Source organism: Montipora foliosa, chromosome 2 (assembly GCF_036669935.1).
Source record: "Montipora foliosa isolate CH-2021 chromosome 2, ASM3666993v2, whole genome shotgun sequence".
Classification (NCBI taxonomy): Eukaryota; Metazoa; Cnidaria; class Anthozoa; order Scleractinia; family Acroporidae; genus Montipora; species Montipora foliosa.
Window position 1 is genome coordinate 54,239,551 of NC_090870.1, and position 26,026 is coordinate 54,265,576.

Consider the following 26,026-nt stretch of genomic DNA (forward strand, 5'->3'; position numbering starts at 1 on the left):
AAGAACAGCCGTCACTTTTATAAAACGCCATTGGCGAAACTTTTAACGCTTTTTAACGCTTCTTAATGCTTTTTAACGCTTCTCCACAGTCTATTATTGTGTTACAAGCTGCAAAGTTTCCCAAGTTATGATTCCTCCTTCTTCATTTGCATTCCTTGTGCCCCGTAAACAATAAAGAAACTTCATGATGTTTGTGAGTCTGATTCAGTGTTTGTTGTCAGTTCTAAATCCTCTATGTTTACATGAAGCCTAACGAATTGCATTGCTGTGGAGTCAGCTTCATGATTGTTGGTGAAGGCCTTCTATGATTCGATTTTTCCCCCGGAAGAATGAATTTCTAAAACTTCTTCCTAGTCAAAATTATAAAACTGACTGAAAAATATTGAGAGCTTCCGCAGTACCACCCTCTCTTAATAGACAATTGTGATGGTTAGTTTAAGTTTTAGGCTGTGAAATGAGGTAGCAAAGTCTGGACGTTGCGCGTTCACGTAAAACTGCCGTTGAATTTGTTTTGTTCTTGCCATGAGGGTTCGATTGTACCTTGGAGAACTGTTTGTAACGGCTGCTTTGGCGGCTCAGCCCCATCTTCAATCGTCGCTCCACGATATATATATGGTCGAAGTGTATCAACCAAAACCTGGAGTTAGAATGTTATCTTTCGGGCGAACGTCTGTGAACTACAGTGTTTTTTGTCTAAGCTTCCACCTTTACGCCTTATCTGGAAAATTTTAAATTAGCGAACGTGCATAATTATACCTTCTGGAAACGAGAAGGTGAAAACACAGAGCTCCCATCATTTATACTAACAAAACTGGAATAGAACAATTCAAAAAAAAAAATTTATCCAGACTAAATTTTCATGCAACATTACTCAGAATTGAAAGTTTCCAAATGGAGTACAATCACCGGTTATAAAGGTGGATTTTTATAAATTAGAAAAACGTAGCTGTTGTTCGTAAATGTTTCAGTAAAATGCGTTTTAATTTTGAGAGCATGAATTAATTAAAAAGTATTTTTTTAAATGTGACATTAATGCGATTTAGGCAATGTTCTGGAAACAGTGAACCCAGGGTAATTTATACGACTTTTATCGAACTGCTTTGGAAACGTGCGATTCAACGCGTTCAATCTTTGAATGGCTCTATTCGATCTAAACATTTTAAATTTAATATATTTTTTCGGACATGTTTGTCACCTCCCATTTAATTCATAACTTGAATATTATTCAAGCTATGACAAGTCGTTATTTGACTGTGCAGCTCGAGTTAAAGATCCACATTTCACCCGTGCTTACCGTAGAGTCTCCAGTAGCTCAGTAGTTAGAGCATCCGACTAAATCACGGCGGAGGGTCGTGAGTTCGAATCTCATCTGGGGCTAGGATTTTTCCGAGTTCCCAGTAGGTTCAATTGTAAAATCTTTCATTTAATATGTGTTTGAATATTATGTCTCTTTCAAGATTTTCAAATTAGAAAATTCTGACAACTACAATTTAGAGTTCACTCTTCTTTTTCAGTATAAGAGCCTTTTTTTTATAAAAAGAACTGAGATTAACCAGAATTTTAAGAACATACTGAGAATATACACAGGCTGAGAATCAGTTAAGAAAGGTCGACTTAAGATTAACGAAATGTATTTACTGTAGTCCAACAAGACAATTCCCTCAAATATTGAGGGACGGGACGTTAACAACATGAACAATGTGGTTGTCAGAAGAACAACTCAGTTTGTAGTCGAACTTCAATTAAGAACATTTTCAGAATGTTTCCAGGCTCAGGTCACGAAAAAATAAGAACGTTCCGTCTCAGCTTAAAAAGTAGACGTTCTTATAAGACTTGTACAAAAGAGTGTATCTTAAACTTTCTTAAATACTGTCTACACTTCAACTTCAGCTCGCGTCACAATTTGTACGGAACTGTTCGTAAATACCACACATTAACTATAGTTCCATAGTAGGCGAATATACAAAAATCACGCTAAATCAAGGACAAATTGAACACAAAAACTGGTCAGCATTTTTCGGAGGAATACTCAGATTTGAATTTTTTAGTAACCGGACTAAAAGCCGGAAAACCCCTATGCTTAAAAAGAGATTTTCATTTCCGCTTGAATCAGGCCGACGAAAACAACTTTATTTTTTCTTTTTACACTTTTGAAGTCGCCTTCTGATTATCTGCTCAACCTTTTAATATGAATTAAAAGCAAAATTTACCTACTCTACAATCCTGGTCAAGATGTCGAACTTATCTTAGCTGCCTCACTTAGCCTTTACTTCGGGTGCAAATAGCCAGCGAATGTATGTCGGTGTGTCCTGTTGAACATCTTCAGTTTTGCATATCCTGTGGTCGCGCTCGGGGTGACATCAAAGACCGAAGAAGGCGGAGGTATGGGTGAGAGAGTGTCTAAATGAGCAAGAGTTTCAATTAAATACAACTTAAACCAGTCAGCCGAACGAAAGACTTTATTCCTTGTTTACTGCCTCCTGCCGGAATATATATCTAAAGATCTAATCTTTTTAAGCCTGTTTAATTTGAGAAATCAGCCGTCTATCTTTCACGATAAATCGCAACGTCGGTATAATGAACAAGCGACTAATAAGAGTCCACTGACTAAAACGTCAAAGAGTGAAATAAAAGCTGAGCGGGTTCCTTAATTCATATGAACCTCCGGAAGATCACTTTTCATTACAATTTGGCTTGCTTCCTAATTCGTACTGTGACATTAACAGCGTTTCGACACTGACGAATCTGTGAGCGGAAAGGAAGAGACGGTAATGTCTTTGGAGGTGTTAATATCTCCAATAAAATAAGCCTTACTGAGAGAATTAGAATGAGATCTCGCTTTGATAAATGGAGGACTGTTTAGCTACAAAGGCAACATTTGTGGCTGAGATAACACATCATGGAAAGGAGAGCATTTACCTGGAAAAACCCCTGACCGATGACGTTACTCCTTGACACGGAGTGACGACTGTGCATTTGTATTCATGGAGCAATTAATAATTGAAACGAAACCACTGAATTTACTTGGCCAATCAAAAAAATTATACAACATTAAATGCCGGTGCCAAACAAAACGCAACCCAGCAATTTCATACCGTACTAAGCTCTCGAAGAATTTGCGAAGAGGAACAAACGTGTCATAGAAGGGGCGTCGGCGCCCATCAACCGATTTTATATTAGGTTGTCGGATTTTCCAGCCAGTGATAACCTTTACATAATCAATTACTAAGCCTGGGATTGAGAATCATCATTCGTTCGAACCGAATCATATTTGAGAACTCGTTTAAAAGCAGCTTGGTATATAAATATGCCGCAGCGATAGACTTTTAATATCGGTGTTGTACGCTCCTCGGGGGCGTTTCTCGAAGTCCCGATACTTTTCAAGTTGTGAAACTTTGCAGCTGTTTTGTTTTCTATAGTCTAGGAAAACATGTTTTTTAGAATAATTAAGTTGAATTGCTATTTGGACCCGAAAAAAGCTCTCGGCGTTTTTGAGAAACTTGTTTCATAGTTATATCGTTGTTTCTTGAAAACCCAACAAAATCAGATAGAAATTGTCGAATAGCATCGACGAAAACGCAAAATGATTCTGTGAAGAATGGAGGTTGTTGAAAGGTAGAAAGCCTCTTGAAGGTTTAGTTTAGCTTTTAAGATCAGAGACTAATGGGTAATTCGACTCCTTCTTAGCTTTGAAGCGGCATATCTTGAATCAGAAAATACGATACGAAAAAAATTCTAGCTAGCTCAGTAATATTTTACGTTATGTCGCTATAACCACTGTTACGTCAATCCATCATTGATCGAAGTGCATATGGCACGAACATTTTTTATATACACTGTACATAAAAGTACAATGTTTGAAACATATAACTTATGAGATTTGAGTTGTTTTGGAAAAAAATTGTTGATTCTAAAGTTGGATCAATTTGTACTAAAACTATTTAGGTGGAATTAAGGCAAACGGAGGTAGATGTTTCTAAAAGAACGCGTTTCGGATGTATCATGATCAATCTTGTCAACCGAAAAGCGAAGTAATTACCAAGTCAGTAGCAAATTAACTGGCATCTGTCCTTTTCGAAGTGAAAATGTTTCGGTTTTCATAAGATTTTCGAGGTACCGTGGATTCATGAGTCCGGGAACCTTTTTCAAATGTTAATACTCTCCACGCCCCAGTAAAACCATGGAAGGCGCAATCCGCCGGATAAATCAAGTTCGCATATCCAATGGATAGTGATTTATCCGGCGAATAGCGTTATCCAGGCCACCTTTTTAACAAATGGGGCCAGAACTTCGTCACTTCACTGTTCGCTTTTGATTTCCAGGTACAACTTTCACAAACATTCTCTTGTCGTTTCCTTAGGCTGTTAGATTTAGAGATTTCTTTGAAACAACCCAGGATGAAACGATTTTCTCGCTACGTCAAGAAAGATAAACAAGAAACTTAAACTCAGTGAGAAACTTTAAACTTATGTCCTGTTACAATGTTATTGTAAATTTACCTTGAAAGAATTCCAATTCTGCTGTACAAAGAAACGGTTTGTTTTCAAGGTTAATTAATGACTGAAATTGAGGATATTTTCATACGTTTTCCATGTTTGCAAGTGAAGAACCTTCTTCCCCTTGGAAATGTCACTTTTGATCACCGTACGTCTGTGTTTTACTTTTATTGGTGAACAAAAAGATATCTCAATCGTAATTGTAAGGCCGTCGCATTGAAATGACGTAAATTTTATTGATCAATATTCAATGTTAATGTATTTATTTTTTGACCAAGAAGTTAAAAAGAAGAGGAAAATGGTTGTGATTTGTATGTACTAAACCACTTTTATTTGCTAGAGAAAATAGAGACAATTACAATGTATTAAATATAAATCAACTAAGATAGGCAAAAAACCAACTCCGAATAGAAGCAAACTAAACGAGCTGAGCGAGCTAAATTGCTTCGTGAGAGCCGTCTAGAGTGAACTTGTTCAGTGTATTATTTTCAACAGTCTTTATTTGCTCAAGTTAAGTTTATGGTTACGTAAGGAAAATAAACTGGTCCCGTTATTTAACATTTTTATAACATAAGAACGCCCGTGGTTAATGGCTTGATCCTCGGCAGATATCACTGACATTTACACACTTCCCCAGGAAATGGTGCAAGTGTTGAGAACATTTCAAAGAGACTCCTCGAGGGAAATTTATGCAGAGAGGAACGTCTGTGGATCTTCCGAAATAAGCAAGCCTATAATCGAAGACTATATTCCCCTGAAGAAAGGTTTCTTCCGGATTAAACGGGTTGGTCTTTCGTTCTAAAAATTAAGCCAAGAGCATTCACAGACACTCTACAGAAACTTGTCACCACCTGTCCTTTCAACTGCATGTTTAATCATGGAAGTCTTAAACACAATTGCAAGAGTTTCAGCATTTGACGCCAAATTGTAACAGATCTTTTCCTGCGATAGTTTGAGTCAAATATGAGACTAGCTGATGGGGAAAGCGCCTAAAGCCAGAAACTAGTAGATGACGCCGAGTAGGCTGGTGTTTGAAACAAGGAAATTTGTGTCAACTTAGTGGTTAGAAGTGAACGTTCTGGGCGTGGTCAATTATCTTTTATCAATGATGCACATTGTAATACAATTGTTTGATATATGGTGTAGCCTGCTCTGTTTGCATAATAACTTACGACAATTCTCATTAGATCGAGCATTTCAAATTTGGTTTTAGCCCATAAGACATGCGTCTTTCGGCCTTTTCCGTTTGCTATTTTCTACCTGTCCTCTTTCCCGGTTACACAACTGATAAATAACTACACCTTATACATGTATCGCATCCGATAAAGTCGCTAATCATTGATGAAATTACCAAGGCGTGGGTTTGAAAGACGTAAATTGAACTGGGTGACATAATAGGAACAATAACTTGTAAATGTAAAATACCAATAAAAATAATCATTTTGTGTTACCTTGTAATAGAACAATGACATTGAAAAATTGTCGATAAACAGATTTTGTTTCTAGATAGAACCGTGATTTTCGGCGCACATGTCGTGGAAGCAATTTTACGGTTATATGCCTTATTTTTATATAAAACGTTTCATTTTTGACTCGACGTTGAACAATCCAATTTTTTTGTCGTTTGTGATTTGAGTCTGAAAACGTTCTTAAGATTTTATGTAATTTATGCAAATAAGACCTAAATAAAGATCTTCTTACAAACTGTGTCTCCGGCACCGACAATTGCACCGATTCTAATACTTAAATCTTAGCATCAACGTTCTTAAAGAAGCGCTTTCAAAACCAAAAAAATGTCTTGCACAAAAGAGATTTATGAATCACTGAGTGAACGGACAATGTGATTAACTTTTCCTTTTCCATTTTCGTTACGCTGAATTTAAACTCCAAATAAATATACTTCAAATGTCATTTACAATTTAGGCCACTCGTAGCTTTAGCTCTAATCTTGATCACCAACCAATATCGTTACAAAGGGCTAAATGATATGTGATCTTCGTAAGATACAGTTCCATATACAGTGCCAAGGGGAACAAAAAAAGTAGAAATTAGGGTTTATGGCAAAAACACAGTGTAACATTAATGAGGAAAATTCACTTGATGTGATAAGTGACAGGTCCATTAATAATTATGAGTCATTGTCGTAATTATATGGGATCTTGCGGCGAATCTTATTATGCCAGATTTTTCAGCCTGAACACCAATGGGTTAATTCGCCTGCAAACCGCGTCTAAACTTCGAACATCAACTGGAACATGTTTACGATTTTCGCGGTGCTGCTATAAAAGGTGCTCAACTCACATTTACGATCATCATCGCAATTATACGCATGCTAGCACATTTTAAGTCGCTCCGATCACAAAACGATGGCCTTTGCAAACAGTCAAAGAATCTACCTGCGACAGCTCTCTTCCCACAAAATACAATTGCAGCTGTGAGGATAATCAGTTGACTTCCCTTTTCGAATGCAACAAGACTCAACAAAATGGAAAGAACTCAGGTTAAATAGACCGCAGACGAAGAGAACAGCAGGGCCAAAAATCGCCACGAGTTAAAGACTTTTTTATCAAATAAAAATTCTGCTATGACCCACGAACACGTAGAAATCTAGTTCAGAGTTTCGCGATGCGCTTTGAAGCTAAAGTTGAGATTGGAGAAGAGAACTGCTTTATATATGGGCAAAATTATCGCAAAAAACGCACCTGAATTTCAGGAAGCTTTGGGGGTTCACTCACTTGTCGTCAAGTGGTCTCCTCCGCGATTTATCGAGTGTACTGATAAATATATTTTTACGGTTCAACTTTTAACGCACAGGAAAACAAAACACATCCTAAAAATGCACTTTTATTTTTGTTATTAATGCACATTACACTAGAAAAAGTTCTTGTTGTTTCCACAGACTAATTGCATTGCGTCACAAAATGGACGATGACTCATATTTAATGAAGCAAAAACGTTATTTTGGTATTTGTCAATATGTTGCAAGACAAATATCTTATTTTATTAAAAAGATTAAAAACATTTAAAACAGAAACCTTCTCTTTAAAAAGTTCCGCGGTCAAAATTGATTACAATCTCAAAACAATGAAAAGCGCTTCATCGCATTATTGTTTTACGCTCCGCTTCCGATGAAAGTAAACAGTATGGCCTAAAAATTCCGAACTTCAACATTAGTAAGCGAAGGAGTTTTGCTTCAAGAAATTATAAACTGGTTTTCTTTTCTCGATATTGTTGATTAGTCACACACAATCGGTAGGTAATTCATACTGCAAATCTCGATTTATTCGAGAAGGTTGAAATTTTCACAAAAAGTGAACCGTTCCATGTATGTAAAACCGTGTATTAGAAAACTCGAGACAGGTTAAAAGCGTTGTCCGCGATTGCAATAACTTGCCAATTTAATTTCCTTTATTGTCAAGCAAAACATAAATTCTTGCTGCGCTTAACAACAATGTTACAAGTCACAGAAGGCGTCTGTCTGCACAGTTTTGCCGCGGAAGCGGAAACAGGGGAAAATGACGGGAAACTTCAAGACCCTTGTATTTCCCCAAACCCATTGTTCAGTTTTTTTGTATATTTGCTATTTCGGAGTAGCCTCTGAGTAAGTTCGGCTTCAAGCAAGTTTGCGTTTGACCTTACAATGCCCAAAAGTCGTCTGGTCGCTAGAAGTTTAACTATCAAATTGGTCTCAGAGGTATGGGGAACGAATTGAGTGTTTCCGCATGACGTTACGGCGGCCACGTTGGAGGAGTGAAATATTCTTTTGGGAATTGAACTCCATTTTTATGCAAATTCTTCGTTTTGTTTTAGTATGCAAATACTGCTGCTAGTCACATGAGCGAAAACACTCTATTGCTGTCTTGTAGCATGCAGAACAGCATCATTTGCCAAGCGCGAATTCCCCCTTCGCGTCTCGTCACTAATCATTCGTCATTCTCAGTACAGGATGAATAATGTGGGGTTGCAATTTTTTAATTCTCTCCTCCTTTCTCTTCCCCGCGAAATTTGATTGCGAAGAACTAAGAACTAGAAACCAGTCTCTCTCTCGTCCAGATAAACTACGTGCCGCCAAATTGTTAAGCCAAATTGATTTGGCGATCATGGGGCATGCGCGTGTTCTACAGTTGTTCAACAGAGTGTTCAAACGGCTTCAACACCATTCAACATTTCGAGAACAAAGGAAAAGTTGAATCGATGTTGAATGAAAGTTAAAACCAATTTAATCTTGATTCAACACGCTTTCAACATTATTTACGCTTTCAACAATGTATGAAGACCTGTTCAAACGCACCACACATTTGGTTCAACAAAGTGTTGAATGCACGTTGAGGCAAATGTTGAAACCGTTTAAACGGGCCTTTAAACTTTCAAATATTTGTCTGTGGTTTTGTTCAACAGTCCTGTTTATTGATTAAACTGCAAATCGTAAAAGCAGATCAAATGCTACTACCTCGTTCCCAGGGTCCTCTCTCTTCCTCCCTCCGAGGTAAGAAGAGAGAGGAACCTGAGAACGAGGTTGGTGATGCTACCCGGCCGACGTGTTTGGGATTCGGCTGTTGGAGCTGCGAGTTTTTACAATTCACTCCGACAAGACAGCTAAGACTTTTGAAGCACAATCGCCAACCTGTTGAGAGGGGAAAACGTTTCAATGTTAAAAGAATACAGAAAAGATGACAAGGAGGGAAATTCCACATTCAGCTTGTCTTTCAACAAAGGGCAAAAATCACAGTGCACGACTGCAAAACATAGGGGGGGGGGGGGGGAAGGTTGAACAAGGACGACGTTGGGGAGAACTAGCTTAGGCCCGCGCCAAACGTCGAACATCACATAAGAGGAACTAAATGGTAGTTTAGGTCGATCCCAAATTTAATTTGGGTCGACCTAAATTAAGATTGTTTTATCAAACGTCGAACCAAATGCAAAAGCAAAAATATACATTATCATACAAATTTTGAAGTTTGAATCATGAAAAGTCCGACGTTCAGCCCAGACTTCATCTTCACACATTCTATCCGTCTGAGGCGGACGGATCGAAGGTGCCGGTCGATCCAAACACATATCATTTCATTTTTTTACCGTTCTCTTCCTGGAAACGACTTGTATTGACCAAATTTGAGATTATGTGCAGGACGTGAACACCTGGTGATAACTTTCAAGTTACAATTTTCTCTCCAAACCGCCCCACCCTTCATACCAATTTTGTTTCACGAAGGTTTATACACACTTTCATGCCGAATGCCTTGGGATACTCGCACAGTGGTTACAATAACGCGAAGACGTATTATTCCACGACGTTCTCAGAGCCGTCGTCGTCAGCCTTGCTTAAGCTCCTTCATAGCACCACGATGATAGCAATGAAGAATGCCATGTAATGGTAAAAGGACTGAGTGGAGTCCAAATCGGTCTGTAATCATACCAGTGATAACAAAATTAGACGACCGCGTAGCGGGAGTCCGATTTGTCTATCACAAGTATGATTACAGACCGAACTGGACGACACGAACTCCTCTTACCAATCAATCACAAAAATTGCAATTTCCGATAAAGAGAAGAGCCAAGTTATGACAGAAAGGAAAAATTTGCATTAAAAGACTGACAAAGGAGGCGTAAATTGTTTAACGTCGCTCTGAAAGAAAGAAACAAAGAAGCTCCAATTTAGGAGTCTGTACACTGTTTTTATGTTGATTGAAGCCAAGGTCGTGAACTACAACTTTGAATGTGATTGGCTTATTAAATTGTCCGATAACAAACCGTCCGATAACAACTTGGCAAGTGAATTAGAGGAAAATGGAGTTTTTTAAACCAATCACAATCGAGGAAATTGTAATTTTTATGATTAGTAAGGATATAATCTCACGTTATTTTAAAAATACGGGGAGTGCAGAGGCTTTAGCGGTTTTGTGACGTTTTCGTTCTCGTCAGGCGATGTCGTAGTTGCTTAAGTTCCTTAATAGTCAATTACTCAGTAATGGAAAGTCCAGTTTATCACCACCAAAGCGCGGAGAGTTGACGGAAAACTTGTCGCCGGACTCCATCACTCAGTGACACCTTCGAACCAAAGCTTAATAAGTTGAACGTACCGTGGAGAGGCGTCTACTATTCACGCTGTCGCTTTTCTTTTCTGTATAACAACAAAATCGATCCGTTTGAGGCAATTTTTCCGCAAAGTAATAAAAGCAGCGACATATCAAACGCATTTGATCTCAATGTGAAACCCTTTGTGCTTTTTGGTGGAGATCAGGGGCTCGACACTGGTAAATTAGCAATACATTAAATTTTTCTGAACACTATATATATTCTAAGTAATTAACCCAGATGTTCGTATACGTAGAAAACAAAACTCAGTTGTACCTAGTAACATTTTAACTGTCTAAAGATTGTGTATGTATTTGTAAAGGCTTTGGCTTTTAATAGGTTTGTAGAGGTCATATTCGTGTTATTTTAGGTAGGCCACATAACATGAGGTTAGCCTCGAAATATCCACCCGAAAAAATTAAACGTACACTTTTAGCCAGAGGATGTTCTTTTGAAATAATGGTTTTAAAAATATTACGACGTACCTTGTGGGGATCTGTGATAGACGATAGATTCTTCAACGAATTTTCTATTCCTAATGATTGAGCTAAAGATAAAACGTCTGCATCACCGCTAATCTGTAGACGGGGAAGAGCAAATACAGGGAGACATAAATCAACTAGCTAGTGATAATGTAAATATTGAAAAGAACTTACGAACAGACTGGATTTTAAACAAGCGTGTACGACAGGGCTTAAAAACGGCTGATTGGTCGAGAGGTTATGACGTAAAAAATGCCCCTCTCATGAAATGCGCATGCGTTCAGTTTAGAATTCATGATCTTTACATGGCGTTCACTGTTGTGTTTCTGCGGAATGCATGAGCTTCTTCTGTACATGTGGCTGAGTCGAGAATTTATCATGTTCTAGATCCTGATACTTAGAACATAATTTTGGGCTATTTAGTGAACAGATGGATATGAGGACAACACGTATTCTGTGTAAACAACCATGGTTGCGATTGTTGGTTGTGACCTTTTAATATTTGAGTGGTTTTTAGAAAAGCCATTTGTTATGAAGATCAGAGAAGCCTTTTCCATCATGAAGGAATGGATTGGTCGCATTTGCCTTTGGCGTTGTTTCAACATGCACAAGCTCCTTGACTTGTCAGTGATAGATACGAGCTGTCTTTCGACAAAATCATTATCTCCTCCTTTGTTTGTTTCATCTTCTTGATTTTTGTCATCATCTTGATCATCGTCACTATCGCTACGTTCATCCTCGTCTGCAAGGTATCTAAAACAAATATTTATTGTAAAGTTTTTCTTGGTTAAATGATTATAGTTAGCGCCTGCTAAGCTTGTTGAATTTTGATTCATGAAGTCACTTTGATTTTTCCTAATTTCCCTGCATTAAAAACCTCGAGGCTTCACGGACAGCTTACAGTCGGTGTAATTTGTAGAAATAAAAATTGAGGCACATGTATGTCATTGTTTACTACTGCCACATTCTGCATGTTTCTGTAGGACTTCACCTATCTAAGCATTTTATTGCAGTACTCGATAATTTGGACATTTACAATTAAATGTGCACGTTGTATCTTCTACACTGTAGCTAAAGTATATGAGAATAAACGATATTTTCTTATCATTAAATTATGTGGTTATTGTTGCTTTCTCTTTTTTATACCTCAGATTTTGGCAACTTTTCTTGGTATCAGTCATTTTAATTGTTTTGTACTCTGGGGAGGATGTGGCCATGTATGTTAATTCAAAAATTGATTAATGTGGTTCTAAATGTAAGTGCTCCAGTATAGCTTCAATTGACACTCCTCCTCTATACTGTTTGATTGTACCAGTTTTGGACACGACAGGGACAACATGATGGAATTTTTGACATTCTGCTGGTCATGTGATGGCTAAAACAGATGGCTGTATGTCCATGAGACCAGTGCACATGTGCCAGGCAGTAGTTGTGGTACATTGGTGTTGTTGTGCATGGATGAAGTGGATGTCGTCCTTGATGAGCATGATAAATGTTTTTTTCCCCACATAGAGCAGCCAATAACATTGTGTAAAAATATATTCAACATCACAATTTCCCCCATACACAAGATTAGAAGATTAACTGATATACAACAACATGCACACAATCCCTTCACTTTGCAGTCAAACCAGCTGAAGTGTTCCTCTGACGAGCAAATTAATGAGTTCATTATTGCAGATTTTATTTCAGGAATCATTTCAACAATCTGGTTTTCGGATGAGTGATGCAAAACTCAATCAAGCCTCAGGTCAAAACTTGAATTGTGATTGGATTATTGCTTGCTTCCGGTGCCAGGCCAGCGTGAGAATTTGACAGGTGTAGCAATTTGCATAATCTGCCAAGGTCGTAACAAGCGTGATTTGCCTTTATTTTAAAATTAATTTCTCTATCCAATCTTTAATTCAAAATCATGGTGTCTCAAGTTTGAGGATACTGGTAAGATTACGGTAATGTTGCTAGAGTGAAATGACCGTTGTTTGGAAGATTATGCAAATCAGTAAACCTGTGAAATTCCCACGACAGCCTGGCACCGGGAGCCAGCAATATTCCAATCAAAATTCGAGTTTTCAACTGAGGATTGAGTTGAATTTTGCACTATTCATTCGACAAACAGATTATTCAAATGGTTACCGATATAAAATTTGCAATAATGAACTCATGAATCTGCTCATCAGAGGAACGCTTGAGCTGTTTTGACTGTAACTTTCTCAGTAACCTGGTTAACACATGCTTATCCCTTGCATTACATATAATTGTAACTGAATGTTATTCAATTTTTATTGTGTAGTATATTTTGGAATGTATGCCTCAGTTGCTTCCCTTAGTATTTTACCAATTTCCATTTGGTTTTTTTTTGGCAAGTTCAGTTTAGTAGTTATGCAATGAATTTGTGTAAACAAGATACCACATCACTTGTCCAGCCATAAGGGAATTGTAGAAAGCTCCACCAAACTTTAACACTTTGATGCCCAAACCGGCCTAAGCTGGCCAGACTTAGTATCTTACTCTGTCTAATGCCAGAGTATTTTACTCTGTCTAATGCCAGACGATTTTACTCGTCAATGGGGAACCCCTGGGAGCCAATGGGTTAAATTAAGACCATTGGCCTTTTGTAGTCTGTTATTTTTCTTTTGAACAGACCAACATTTTATTAGAATTTGTTCTTAATGACAAATGTCTTCTGTTCAATTTACATTTCATATGAAGCTGTTTTTTGTTATCAAGCATTTAGTTGACTCATATTTACATATGCTGCCCGCCATGCAGAGTCTTTTCACCTATATGCCCTTTAAATTAATTTGGGTTTCCTATTCGTTGAGTATAATTTCATAAATGCATCACAGAACTTCCTTTGTTTAAATGTTTGAACATTTTTAGTTAACTACCTGGTTCGAAAGAAACTCAAGTTCTGCAGAACTGCTACAACCCTTGACTTTTGAAGCTTTCTTCTTTTTTGTGAGGGGGTTCTCTTTTCGTTGTTAAATTTAGCATCAAAATATCTTCAAACATTCCTGGTGCATGCTCCTCGCTAGCCTGTGAATGCGGATGTATTTCCAAAAATCTGCATTCGCAGGCTAGCTCCTCACAAAAGCTTTCCATCTTGGAAGGGACATATACCGTAGATTTTCTCCACCATCTGCTTAGTGTCTGGTGAGGGCCTTGTGCAATTGCTGGAAAAGTGTGCTAAAGGTGGTTTCCCCTTTTGAAAAATGATTTCAAAATGGGGCAGATAAGAAGAGGTTTTCACTTGTTCCATTTTCATAGTAAAATTAATGCAAAATGTTATACATGTAGGTACTGAAGAGTTCAAGCTTATTGAATTTTTTATTGTATACATAGTTTGTTATGTGGCAAATGTTCATGTACTCTGTTTACATTTCTTATTACTTAATTTGATGACAAGGCTGATTTGTTATCATTGTTTTAAAAGAACCTAAGATGTGGCAGTGTCCCTGGTAACTCAGAATGGCAACGTCTTGGCATGCAGTTATGAATCCACCCTGATAGGTGTAGGTTTGAGTGAATGTTCAGCCCTTTAACCCCTAAGAGTTACCAATATTTTATTTCTCCTTATGTTAATGTCTCTTAACTGATCAAACATGAAGGTTCTTGAGAAAATGGGAAATGATCTACAAGTGAAAAAGGACTTGATTGTGAAATAAATTATTCTCCTCATACATGTATGTACCGTAGGAAATGTCTGGAGAACAGTGTGGAGAATGTGCATATTGATATATTTAATGGATTTAAATGGTTGACTGTGCTGAAGGTATTTTCATTTATTTGGCGAGATGGGTCTGGGTGTGTGCAACATTTCAGAGGGACTAAACTGTTTATCTTTTATTTTTCTCTGAATGATTTTAGTTTCATCCTTGAGTTCTTCATTTTTCTCCCGAAGTTGAGCCTTTTGCTGAGAAATGACTGTTGCATGTGAAATAAAACGAGAGCCTCATTTGTAATTGGGTGGCAATTTGTGCAGCAAGATTTTTTGGAAATTTCTTGTGCTTCAATTTGTTTTTGTTATTAGATCAATGACAATGTGCAAATATATTTGTTTATCTATTTAGATGGATAGATCGAAATTTTTGTTAGCAGCCTACTCTCTCATTCTTTGTCACTTTCCCTTTCCTTTTCCGGCACCTCAGTTCTTTTCCTCAGATCTCCACAGTCCGAAGTTTGGCTGATGGACGGGTATGAGCGCTATCCAGGGAATAGAAAATAATAGGTTCCCCCAGCAGGTGGAAAACGAGCAGTTTCTGAGGTTACGTTAACATAATACATCATGAAGAGAAAAAAGTTTAAAACCCCGAACAAACTTGCAACAACAAAACATAAACTAAACAGCCGAGGAGGCGAAGCCGGTCAGCCGCGGATTTTTGCGAGAAAAATCCTTGGCCGAAAGGGCAGTCGTTGAGCAAGAATCGTGTAAAGGTGGTCTAAAATAGAAAGACACGACACAAGATTTCAAACACACTAAAGCAGTTTATTAACTTCAGGTTTTATGTACCATTGCTAACTAGACGAAACATAACCTTCAATTTAGCCACAGACTCTCATCTGCCCACGAATTGAATGAGAAACGACTCTTTGAACTCCAGGCATACTTTAAAGTCTTATCAGTGACTGAACAAGAGACGAAGACAACAACAACAACAGAGACGAAAGTGTTTTCAACTCACGAATGGCTCCTCCGTTTGTTCCGTATGAAATGTCATTGAAGTCCATGAACAACAAGGAATTTAAAACTTTCATCAAAACGAATCAAAAGTCATTTTTGATATGTGTCACAGTAACAAATAACCTATCCAAAAATGCTTTTCAAAACCTTAGAGAAATCGAAACGTCCTTAGTTCACGGCAAAACTGTACCTTGAGCAAATTCTGAAACGGTGAAAGATTCTCTTCAAGAGAGCTGTGTCGATTGCTTGATAGTTATGAAATCACCGTTCCGATGTCTGCCGTCATGATCAAAACGGCAGCACTGAACAGTTGTGCCTTTCATTCACTTTGGAGTTGAAGGCCTTGGGCGAGCAAGACGTTGGAAATGGCCGTTACAATGACGTGTCAAATCTGCATTCGTCGTCCGCCATTTTGAAAATCGAATGGCGGGAGGAAGCCTGAGTCTTAGTGCGCATGTCCAGCCGTTTTTAAGCCCTGTCAGCGTGTACCACAATAAAAGTTTAATGAAGTTACACATCGCCTTGCTTTGAAAAAAACTTGTTGCCGCCAATTTTCCCGCGTTACGTGCCGACTCAGTGCGATTTCCCGCGCTTGGCTAAAGAACTGATTTAATTGGTCCCTAACCGCTTTCGTAACCCTCTTTGAGTCTGTTGTCATTGGTTACAGTGTTTCAAATACTTTCTTTTGAACTGACAGTATTTGTAAGCGCTGAGACTTCGAGAATTCATTGCAGAAATTAAAGGTAACACCGTGCCGCCAAACGGCAAAGCACGAAGCTTGATATACTCTCACCAAAGTTCCAACAGCTACAAGAGACCTGAATCTGGCTTCATTGTCAGTTTCACTTTCCAATATCTGCAGAACAGTTACATTTAGTATCAATGGTGATAAAATTACGAAATCTTCGTCCTCAATGACGCCTGGAAATCGTACAATACTTACGCCAGCTAAAGTTGTTAGACAATGCGTCTTGGCTTCAAAATCATAATGCTTTCGTAAAAGGACGGAGAAACTGAAAAATAAATAAACGCCAAAATTTTACAAATTTCTCTTGTGGTTGTCACCTTAAGGGTTGAGTGATAAGGAGAAATTACGTTATGGAGGTACATGTAAAATTTTATGACCTGCACTTCCCTAACACGCAAACGGATTTCTGCTCCACGATGGGTATAGAAAATTTGTACATTATTTATCAGTGGAATCAAAGCCCTCTTAACTGTTAACATTAGGAACGGAAGTTTAGCCCACACCTGAAATGTGTGGCATATCTTTAGATCCACTAAGCAGAATTTAAGATGACCAACAGTCATTTTAATCTACGAATTGAAACGATCGCCTGCACTTTGCTTGAGGGCTAATTTCTGGGAAAGCGATGTATCGATAACTCACTTTTCACACTTCTTCAGTGTGAACAACTGTCTCGTGGTGAATCAATTTAGACAGGTAGGTAGGTACTTTATTGATCAACATATCATAATTAAGTAAAGTACGATCGTCCGGGTGAGTGTAGTCCTGAGAAGGACTGTTTGAGGTGACATTGACTGACGTTTCGACAACCTGATCGGCAGAGTCTCTGATAAACATAGCAGCCTTATAACCGGTTGGCAGTTTCACAAATGGCTTTTCGGGACTTTCGAGAAACGGGCCCCAACCGGCTCAATTGTATTTAACGAATACAGTAGAAATTTTAAAAAGTGAGAAATACAGTAAATTACAACAACGGTATATCTAATATTTCTTTAGTTCCGATGTAATTTTATCAATTTCACTGTAGTCATCTTCAGTTATTAATATGTCGAATAGTATATTGAAACTATTATTTGACAATTTCTAATTCTTTCAGGTACCTCACTTTTCAGTCCATACATGAAAAAGCGTTTTTTTGCAAGTCAATTCTAGTTACGAGTTGCGTCAGTGTTTTAGCAGCTACTCAGTACAACTATAGGGACTTTTAAGGTATGCAGTTCTTGATTTCTTGTTAACAAACAAATGCGCATATCATGAGGGGGGAGTTCCGCACTCTCTCAAAACGTTATATTCATTGTTTGTGGAAGCAGCGTAGCCGAGTGGTCAGGGATCCCAGGTTTGACACGAGTTCTGACGACGTTCTGACAGAGGTTCATTTGTGCCCTACTCCCTGGTTCAACTTTTCGGCAGCACTTTTAAAAAGCCAACTGGTTTGCCTCTTAAAAGGTGATTTCTTCTGTTGTTTCATTAATATTAATTTGACCCTGTGGAGGATTGGTCAATTACGTAATTTGAATTTCATCGACGAGCCGCCGAGCTACTCAAACATATGCCTTACTCGTTCTTTAAACATTGAATTGCACCGACAAGCCGCCGAGCCACTCAACGATGTACCTTACTCGTTCTTTTACAGTGAATTTCACCGACAAGCCTCCGAGCCACTCAAGATATACCATACTCGTTTATTCCGCGCGCTAGCAATACTTCATGGTAATTCAAGACGAATTTACGGACGAGTTCATTTCCTGAATGAGTTTCATTGTTATTCAAAGCAACTTTTGTTATGCAGGAATGTGCCTTCGAACAATGGCTCGAGCGCCAACTACGTAGTTTTCATCATGGAAGGGAGAGTATTTATCCTCCGTTAAGTGAAATATAAAGTGGAGTCAGAAACCCATAAGGGTTGAAACGTGTAACGCGCGTTCACAGCTTCCGAATATTCATTGCTAAGTACCATATTTGGAAACCCCTCGCTCCAGTTAATTTCCCGCGAGAACATTGGTGGTATTTCGTCACGGTGTTCTTGCGAACTGATTGGTTGAATGTTTCTCTCTTGTTGTTCCAAATATGGTAATTAGCAAATTGAATATTCGGAATCTTGTTTCCCAGCACACAAGGGACCGTTACACGTTTCAACCCTTATGGGTTTCTGGTGGAATTTCATACTGTTATATTATGTGTCTTTCATTATCCACTCTTTGTTTTATGTCATCACTCGCTCAGTAGTTGGAAAATGCCACTGAATACAAATGCGTAGCTCTTTCCATAGGAAAAATGTTATATTTTGGTGCAATTTCAAAGTTAAAAGGACATCTGTTATAGTTGGACAAATCTAAATCTGAGACCGGAGATCGGTACATAAATCCTAATCCTCAGAAAGCCGCTCTTTGTCCTTTCACTTCGTATCTGCTTGGAACAGAAAAAAGGAAATCTCTCGAGCCATTTTGGCAAAATGGCAGATTTCTCTTTGTATTTAAAGCCAGTTATATGCTATTACCGGTGTTTCGAATAGGCCATTTTCGAAATATCAAATATTCAGCTTGATAGTGAAGCAGCGAGGACAAAAACAACAAAAACGTTGGAATGCATGTGAAAAACTATTTACATGTCATCCACTTTCCTTTGTCTTTGTCCTCTAAACCTCTCTTTCAAGCTGAATTTTAACATATCGAAAAAGGCCTATTTCGCGCGCGAGAGCCTTATGAATAATTGATGAATGATGTCCGGCCATTCAGCGCGATGAACAGTACATTGTACCAATCCAAAATGACAGGAGGCAGAAGGCTGGCTACTCTAAAGTGCTGCAGTGGAGCTGAGCCAAAGTATCCCTAAGACCTCCAGCGAGGAGGTGGATCAGTCCTCCGCTTAACAGAATCAGTCGAACTACAGCTTGCGAAATATGAACAAGCACTTTCACAGTAGAGACTTACTTTAGTAATATAGTACATAAAGATATCCTGACGTTCTTGCTCGAGCATTTACACCAAGGAGATACATGTTCGACGATCTAAAAAAACAAACCAAGGAAATAACGATCTTTCAAATGTCATGTCATTGTAAAAGTAAGTTTTCAAGAGGTAATTATTCCTTGTATCACGTCAAACAAACCGGCTCTGAACTGAAAAAATTAATTTTTTGCGCGAAAGGGAAACGCCTGATATTTTTTCAAATGAAATGCGCACCTCATTTGTCACTATTTAGAGTTTACCCTTTCACAGTTCCCAGTTCCCCTCCTCAAAATCGACTCCCAGTCAATTACATCTGGCTGGGTTTTTGGTGCTCCGAGATCACACATGGATCGTATGGCGGTATGCATTCGGCCGATCCCATTGAGCCGGTTTGTAACATAGTGGCACCAAATTAGCACCTATTGTATTCTACATTTCGCATACGCATATGTAAGTAGGTTGGCACATTGTGCATGTAACATAGCGGCACCTAATTAGCACCTATTGTATTCTACATTTCGCATATGCATATATAAGTAGGTTAGCACATTATGCAAGGCCAGAGAGCACACACAAGCACGCGGTGTGTGTGAATAACGAGAATAAACTCCATCGACATCCGACTACATGGTGGCAGCATTTTACAAGAATAATCGCTAGAATCAAATCGAAAGAGGCCAGCAGAAGCGAATTATGGCAACAGCAACGTCTTTTGCGTCGCCACAGATGAACTGGGACGCTCCTGATCCGATAATTGCATTCGCAAGATTCAAACAAAAATGTCAGCTTATGTTCTCAAGCGTTCTCAAAGACGCCGATGACGAAGAAAAAGTGAGCTATATTTTACTCTGGTCGGGTGAAAAAGGTCTGGATATTTACAACAGTTGGACATTCACAAAGGAGGAAGAGAGGAAAAAACCTGCCATTATTTTCGAACGGTTCGAGAATCAATTGGAGCCGAAGACGAGTCATCGAATTCACAGATACACACTACAAGGAATGCGACAAGAACAAAGCGAGCCAGTGGATGATTTTATCTCAAGATTAAAAAACCTAGCAGCAAAATGTCAATTTCGCGACAGCACCGAAGTCGAAGACAGAGTTCTAGATCAGCTTATTTGGGGGTCAAAAAACCCCGAGGTCCAGAAGTCCCTCATAGGCCGAGACAAATCATTGTCCCTTGCAGGCGCTATCGAGATTGCAAGAAGCCACGAGGCGACAAGTAAACATATGAAGACATTGGCAGGAAGTAGCGAAAGCCATCAAGAGGATAGAAGTGTAGATGCCATTCATAAGGAACAAGAAAGGGAATCCTGTAACAACTGCGGAAAACAACACCCGAGGAACAAATGTCCAGCCTACGGTACACTATGTCGAAAATGCGGCAAAGCTAATCATTGGCAATCTGTCTGCCGATCCAGTAAACGGAAACAATTTATCCAAGGAAGAAAGCCGGTTTTCAAAAAATCTATTCACACGATTGAAGACAGGGGCGATGAAGACAATGATGAAATTCTCACAATTAGTACAATCAAGGTTAACACCATAGAAGACACGCAACATTCGATGACACATGACACACGCGATGAAGTCTTTGCAACACTGGAAATAACCCAGCCTGAAAAGAAGCGGAAAATTAATCTCCAGTGCAAGGTGGACACAGGTGCACAGAGCAATGTTTTGCCTATCAGGCTACTTCGCATAATCGCCCCAGAGAAGTTTGATGACGAAGGAAACCTCAAACCAGAAGTACTGGAAAAGAATGAAGCCGTCCTCTCAGCATACGGTGGCTCTGTAATTAAGCAGCTTGGCACTATAAACATCTTGTGCAAGTACAAAGAGAAGAAGATTAACTGCATTTTCTACGTCACGGATACTTCAGGGCCAGCTATCCTCGGTCTAAAAGCGTGCATTGCACTAAAACTAGTCTCCCTCCACTGTACGCTAGGAACAAATCAATTAAACCAGGCTGATCCAAATAGCAGCTTCAATTCTCCAGCTCAAAATCCGGGTGCTTGCAAGAAAAACTCGAGTTACATTGGAAGTCATATACCACTAGAAGAGCGGCCATCAATCACAAGTAAACAAGAGCTGATGGATATGTACCCAGAATGTTTCAATGGTACAGTTGGATGTTTTGATGACTACACATACCACATCACACTGGATCCTGAAGTATCACCGGTGGTCCATGCACCCCGCAAAGTACCTATAGAGTTGAAAGACAAATTACAAGCCGAATTACGCGAGATGGAAAGCCAAGATATCATTGCGAAAGTAACCCAACCTACGGATTGGGTTAACTCCCTGGTCATTAGAGAAAAAGAAAATGGGCGACTTCGGTTATGCCTCGATCCCAAAGACCTGAATAAGGCGATCAAAAGAGAACATCATCCCATACCCACTCTAGAGGAAATCACACCCAAATTATCAGGAGCAAAGCTTTTTAGTAAGCTCGACGCTCGCAATGGCTATTGGAATGTCAAACTAGATGACGAGTCCTCGTACCTGACAACATTCAATACACCATTTGGTCGGTATCGTTTCCTCAGAATGCCGTTTGGCCTACGAATGAGTCAAGATATTTTCCAGTTCAAGATTGATGAGACGTATCGTGATTGCCTGGGAGCCATTGGTATTGCAGATGACGTCACAGTCTATGGAAAGAACGATAAAGAGCATGACCTACACCTACATGAAACCATGGAACGTACCAGACAGGCCGGCATCAAGCTCAATGACGAGAAGTGCGTTATCAAAACAAAGGAGTGCAATTTCTTTGGTATGCTCTACACACCAGACGGTGTCAAACCCAGCCCAGATAAAGTCAGAGCCATAGAAAGTTTAGAACCGCCTAAAGACAAGAAGGAGCTTCACACCTTTTTGGGGATGGCAACCTACATGAGCTCATTCATCCCCAATTTAGCTGACCACACTGCCCCCTTAAGAAACCTCTTAAAGGAGAACGTTGATTTCACATGGAATCCATCACATTCGAAAGCCTTTGAGAAGGTGAAGGCATTGATATGTACCACAACGACCTTGGCCTACTATGACAGAAAGGAACCAGTTGTCCTCCATGTTGATGCATCAATTAAGGGCTTGGGCGCAGCTCTCTTCCAAAACGACAAGCCGATAGCCTTTGCATCGAAAGTACTTACCCCTGCGGAGACCAGATATGCTAATATCGAACGGGAACTATTGGCAGTGGTATACGGCTGCGAAAAATTCCATTCGTATCTCTATGGAAGATCGTTCGTGGTTAAAACAGACCATCGTCCCCTGGAACAGATCCATAAAAAGAACCTGATGCAAGCACCTCCACGCCTTCAAAGAATGCTGTTGCGTTTACAACCTTACGACTGCGTCATTAAATATCTTCCAGGAAGAGAAATGGTTACAGCTGACGCCCTGTCACGCCTTTCGCCGTTGGATGAATTTGAAGTGTCGGACATGAATGTGAAAGTTCACCATCTAATCAGAATCACCCCAGTAAAAATGGAAGAGTTCAAAAAGGAAACTGCGAAAGATGAAACCCTGCAGCTTCTAGCCCACAAAGTTATGCAAGGTTGGCCTGACAGTGGGAAGAAAATCACTTCGGCGCTAAAACCATACTGGCCCCTACGAGATGACATATCAGTAGAAGATGGGCTGATACTTCTTGGAAGCCGTGTTATAGTACCTGAACCCTTGAGAGGCAACATCTTGCAGCAAATCCACGGAGGGCACTTTGGTATGGAAAAATGCAAGCTACGAGCCAAATCCTGTGTTTACTGGCCAGGCATATACAGAGAAATTGAAAACCTTGTAAACTCATGTTGTGTCTGCCAGAAGTACCACAATTCCCAGCAAAAGGAGCCAATGATACCAACAGAGATCCCTTCAAGACCGTGGAAAACACTGAGCGCAGACCTTTTCTACGCTCAACAGTCGTGGTTCCTCATAGTTGTCGACTATTATTCCAAGTTCCCATTTGTCAAGAAACTTCAAAACCTTACATCCGGGGCTGTCGTTAATGAAATGAAAATGCTATTCGCAGAAAATGGAATCCCAGAATCTCTTCAATGCGACAACGGCACTCAGTTTACATCCGGCGAGTTCCATCAACTGGCAAGCCAGTACGGGTTTGAAATTGTGACGTCATCTCCACATTACCCACGTGGCCATGGGTTCGTTGAACGTCAAGTCCAAACGGTTAAGAAGACGATCCTGAAATGCAGAGAGACTAAAGAAGACATAGATCTAGCCCTGCTGGCTCTACGAACAACGCCCCTGAGCTCCAATATACCGTCACCAGCTGAATTACTGAATGGCCGAGTATTTAAATCCACACTTCCTGGTAAGATCCAGCCATCAAAGAACCAAGAGGAAGTTAGAAATTGGCTCAAAGCGAGACAAGACAACCAATGCCACTATTACAACAGACACACCAAGGAGCTCCCTGAATTACACAGAGACCAAGCTATCTATGTACAAGACCCTGTGAGAAAGACATGGAATCCTGCTAGGGTCATAGATCGGGGAGAGACACCCCGCTCATATCTCATAGAAACTGGAACTGGTGCCCAATTGCGAAGGAATAGAATCCATCTTAGACCGAATAATGCTTCCAACAATTCGGCAAACATCTCTTCGGACTCCGTGTCCCAAAGAAGCATGACTGCACAATATTCAAGCGCCGTTCTACGAGAATCCACCGCGGCAGGCAATTCAGCAAATGACCCATCAAGTGGCAAGTTGACTATACAGCCCTCAAGCTCCAATCCACAATGTTCTAGTGTAACAGGAGAGGCCGAGAAAGGACCAAGAAAATCCCGCGCGGGACGTGAAATCCGGGCACCGGAAAGACTTAATCTCTGACGCTTGCCTTAATAGTTTATATTAGTATGATACATAAACACTGGACAGAAAATCCCTATATATATATATATTGTTACCAGTTTTATTCGTTGTCAACATATGGACAAGATATATTGGCCCGAATGAAGATATTGTGATATTGTTTGTTTTCCATTTAATTAATATAGTTTTAAGAGAAGGGGATGTAACATAGTGGCACCAAATTAGCACCTATTGTATTCTACATTTCGCATACGCATATGTAAGTAGGTTGGCACATTATGCAAGGCCAGAGAGCACACACAAGCACGCGGTGTGTGTGAATAACGAGAATAAACTCCATCGACATCCGACTACACGGTTAATCCTGAAAAGCCCTTGGTCAACTAAGCGCACATGCACATTTACATTTCAAGACCATTGGACAAAATCATCAGCTATACACTGGGCTCTACTTTCCTCAGTTTCCTTTTACAACGACTTCAGAATATTTAAGCAACAAGTTATTGCCACTTTTGGTAACCGAATGCAGAAGGTAAAATGAACAGGGGTTTCAATGAACTTTGAAGTAGCGGCTGGTTTGAGTGTAGACTGCGAACAGTCTCTCTTTTGCTCGAAAACCCGCCAAGAAAACGTGATATGCGCTATTCGCAGCTTCGCCCCTCGCATATCATGTTCTCTCGGAGGCTTTTCGAGCAAAAGAGAGACTGTTCGCAGTCTAATTTAAATGGAGCAACCGACCGTATCAACAAGAAGAGGCCTAACGGCCCCTTTCTGGGCACATTATTTTTAAAAGAACGCTCCCAAACGCCACATTCCAAAAGCAAAATTGACGATCATGTTAAGACGGCTTTATGTTGCCATTATCCCAATGAGTTTTAATCTTAGGTTTGAAAGAATCTTCGGTTAATTTGCTCAATTTAGGGAAAAAAGTAGCCGACTTCTCTGAGTGAAGCAGCCGCCGCTTTTCGTCGGCTGTCTGTACTTATTGAAACCACTGAACTAGTAGTACTACTACTACTACATCACATGCATAACAAGTAGTGCGTTTTTCAGCGTTACCTTTTCCCTGTGTCTCAATGTTAACGCTGCACCTTCCTCCGATAAAAACATATTGGAGAAGATTCTAAATGATAGTAGCACGTTGGCTTGAGGATTATCATCCCTGTGAATAACGAGAAAAATAGCAATAATATGAAAGAAAAAAGTAACACTCATTGATAAAAAGTGCATAAAGGAACGACAAATAACCACTCGAGAAGAAGGGAAACGACCAGTAGTTCTCACCATCTTTTGAGATGCCACACCGCAAAGCACCTGGAAACGAGGTTGGCGAGGGGGAAAACGCCTCGGAAAGTTAATGACTTGGTACAAAGCGCTTCGCAATGCACCCGACCACTCTTTACCAAATTCCATCCGATGCCTTAAGTCAATATTACATGCCCTCCACAGAAACCACCTTTCCCTTTAGCGTTAACTGAAATACACGAGGCCAAAACGTTTTTTTACTTTGAAGCGTGCGATTCAAGATGACAACAAAGAAAATATCCAAAAGAGTTGGAGGGACGATCCTGTCATTTTTGCTTCACGCTTCCGCCGATAAGTTTACAAGGCAAGCTCCACAAAATTCCGAAATGTTATAGGCATTTTAATACTGGTACTCGTCACAATTTTTGGTGTAGTGGTTAGCGCGTCGGACTCCCATCCCCCCTTCCCAAACGCCACCCTTGGGGACCCAGGAGCAGTCAGTAGAGGCG

General features: G+C 39.6%; 2 protein-coding genes across 5 annotated transcripts in view; both read right to left on the minus strand.

The window, feature by feature from the left end:
• LOC137990963 (D(5)-like dopamine receptor) overlaps nt 1-7,239 on the minus strand; it is a 19,903-nt gene extending 12,664 nt beyond the window's left edge. The window contains exon 1 of one of the 2 annotated variants that reach the window (XM_068836084.1): nt 7,199-7,239. The gene's annotated coding sequence lies outside the window, so the exon portion shown is untranslated. Of the gene's footprint in view, nt 1-2,214; nt 2,242-7,198 lie in introns of those variants that run through there. The other variant, XM_068836083.1, reaches the window with a different exon arrangement.
• LOC137993564 (phospholipase A-2-activating protein-like) overlaps nt 1-26,026 on the minus strand; it is a 143,999-nt gene that overhangs the window by 97,727 nt on the left and 20,246 nt on the right. For 2 of the 3 annotated variants that reach the window (XM_068839496.1, XM_068839499.1), the window contains exon 24: nt 25,332-25,434. In XM_068839496.1, coding sequence (XP_068695597.1) covers nt 25,332-25,434 — 103 coding nt within the window. Of the gene's footprint in view, nt 1-7,372; nt 9,121-11,056; nt 11,150-16,527; nt 16,591-16,677; nt 16,748-19,412; nt 19,490-25,331; nt 25,435-26,026 lie in introns of those variants that run through there. The other variant, XM_068839498.1, reaches the window with a different exon arrangement.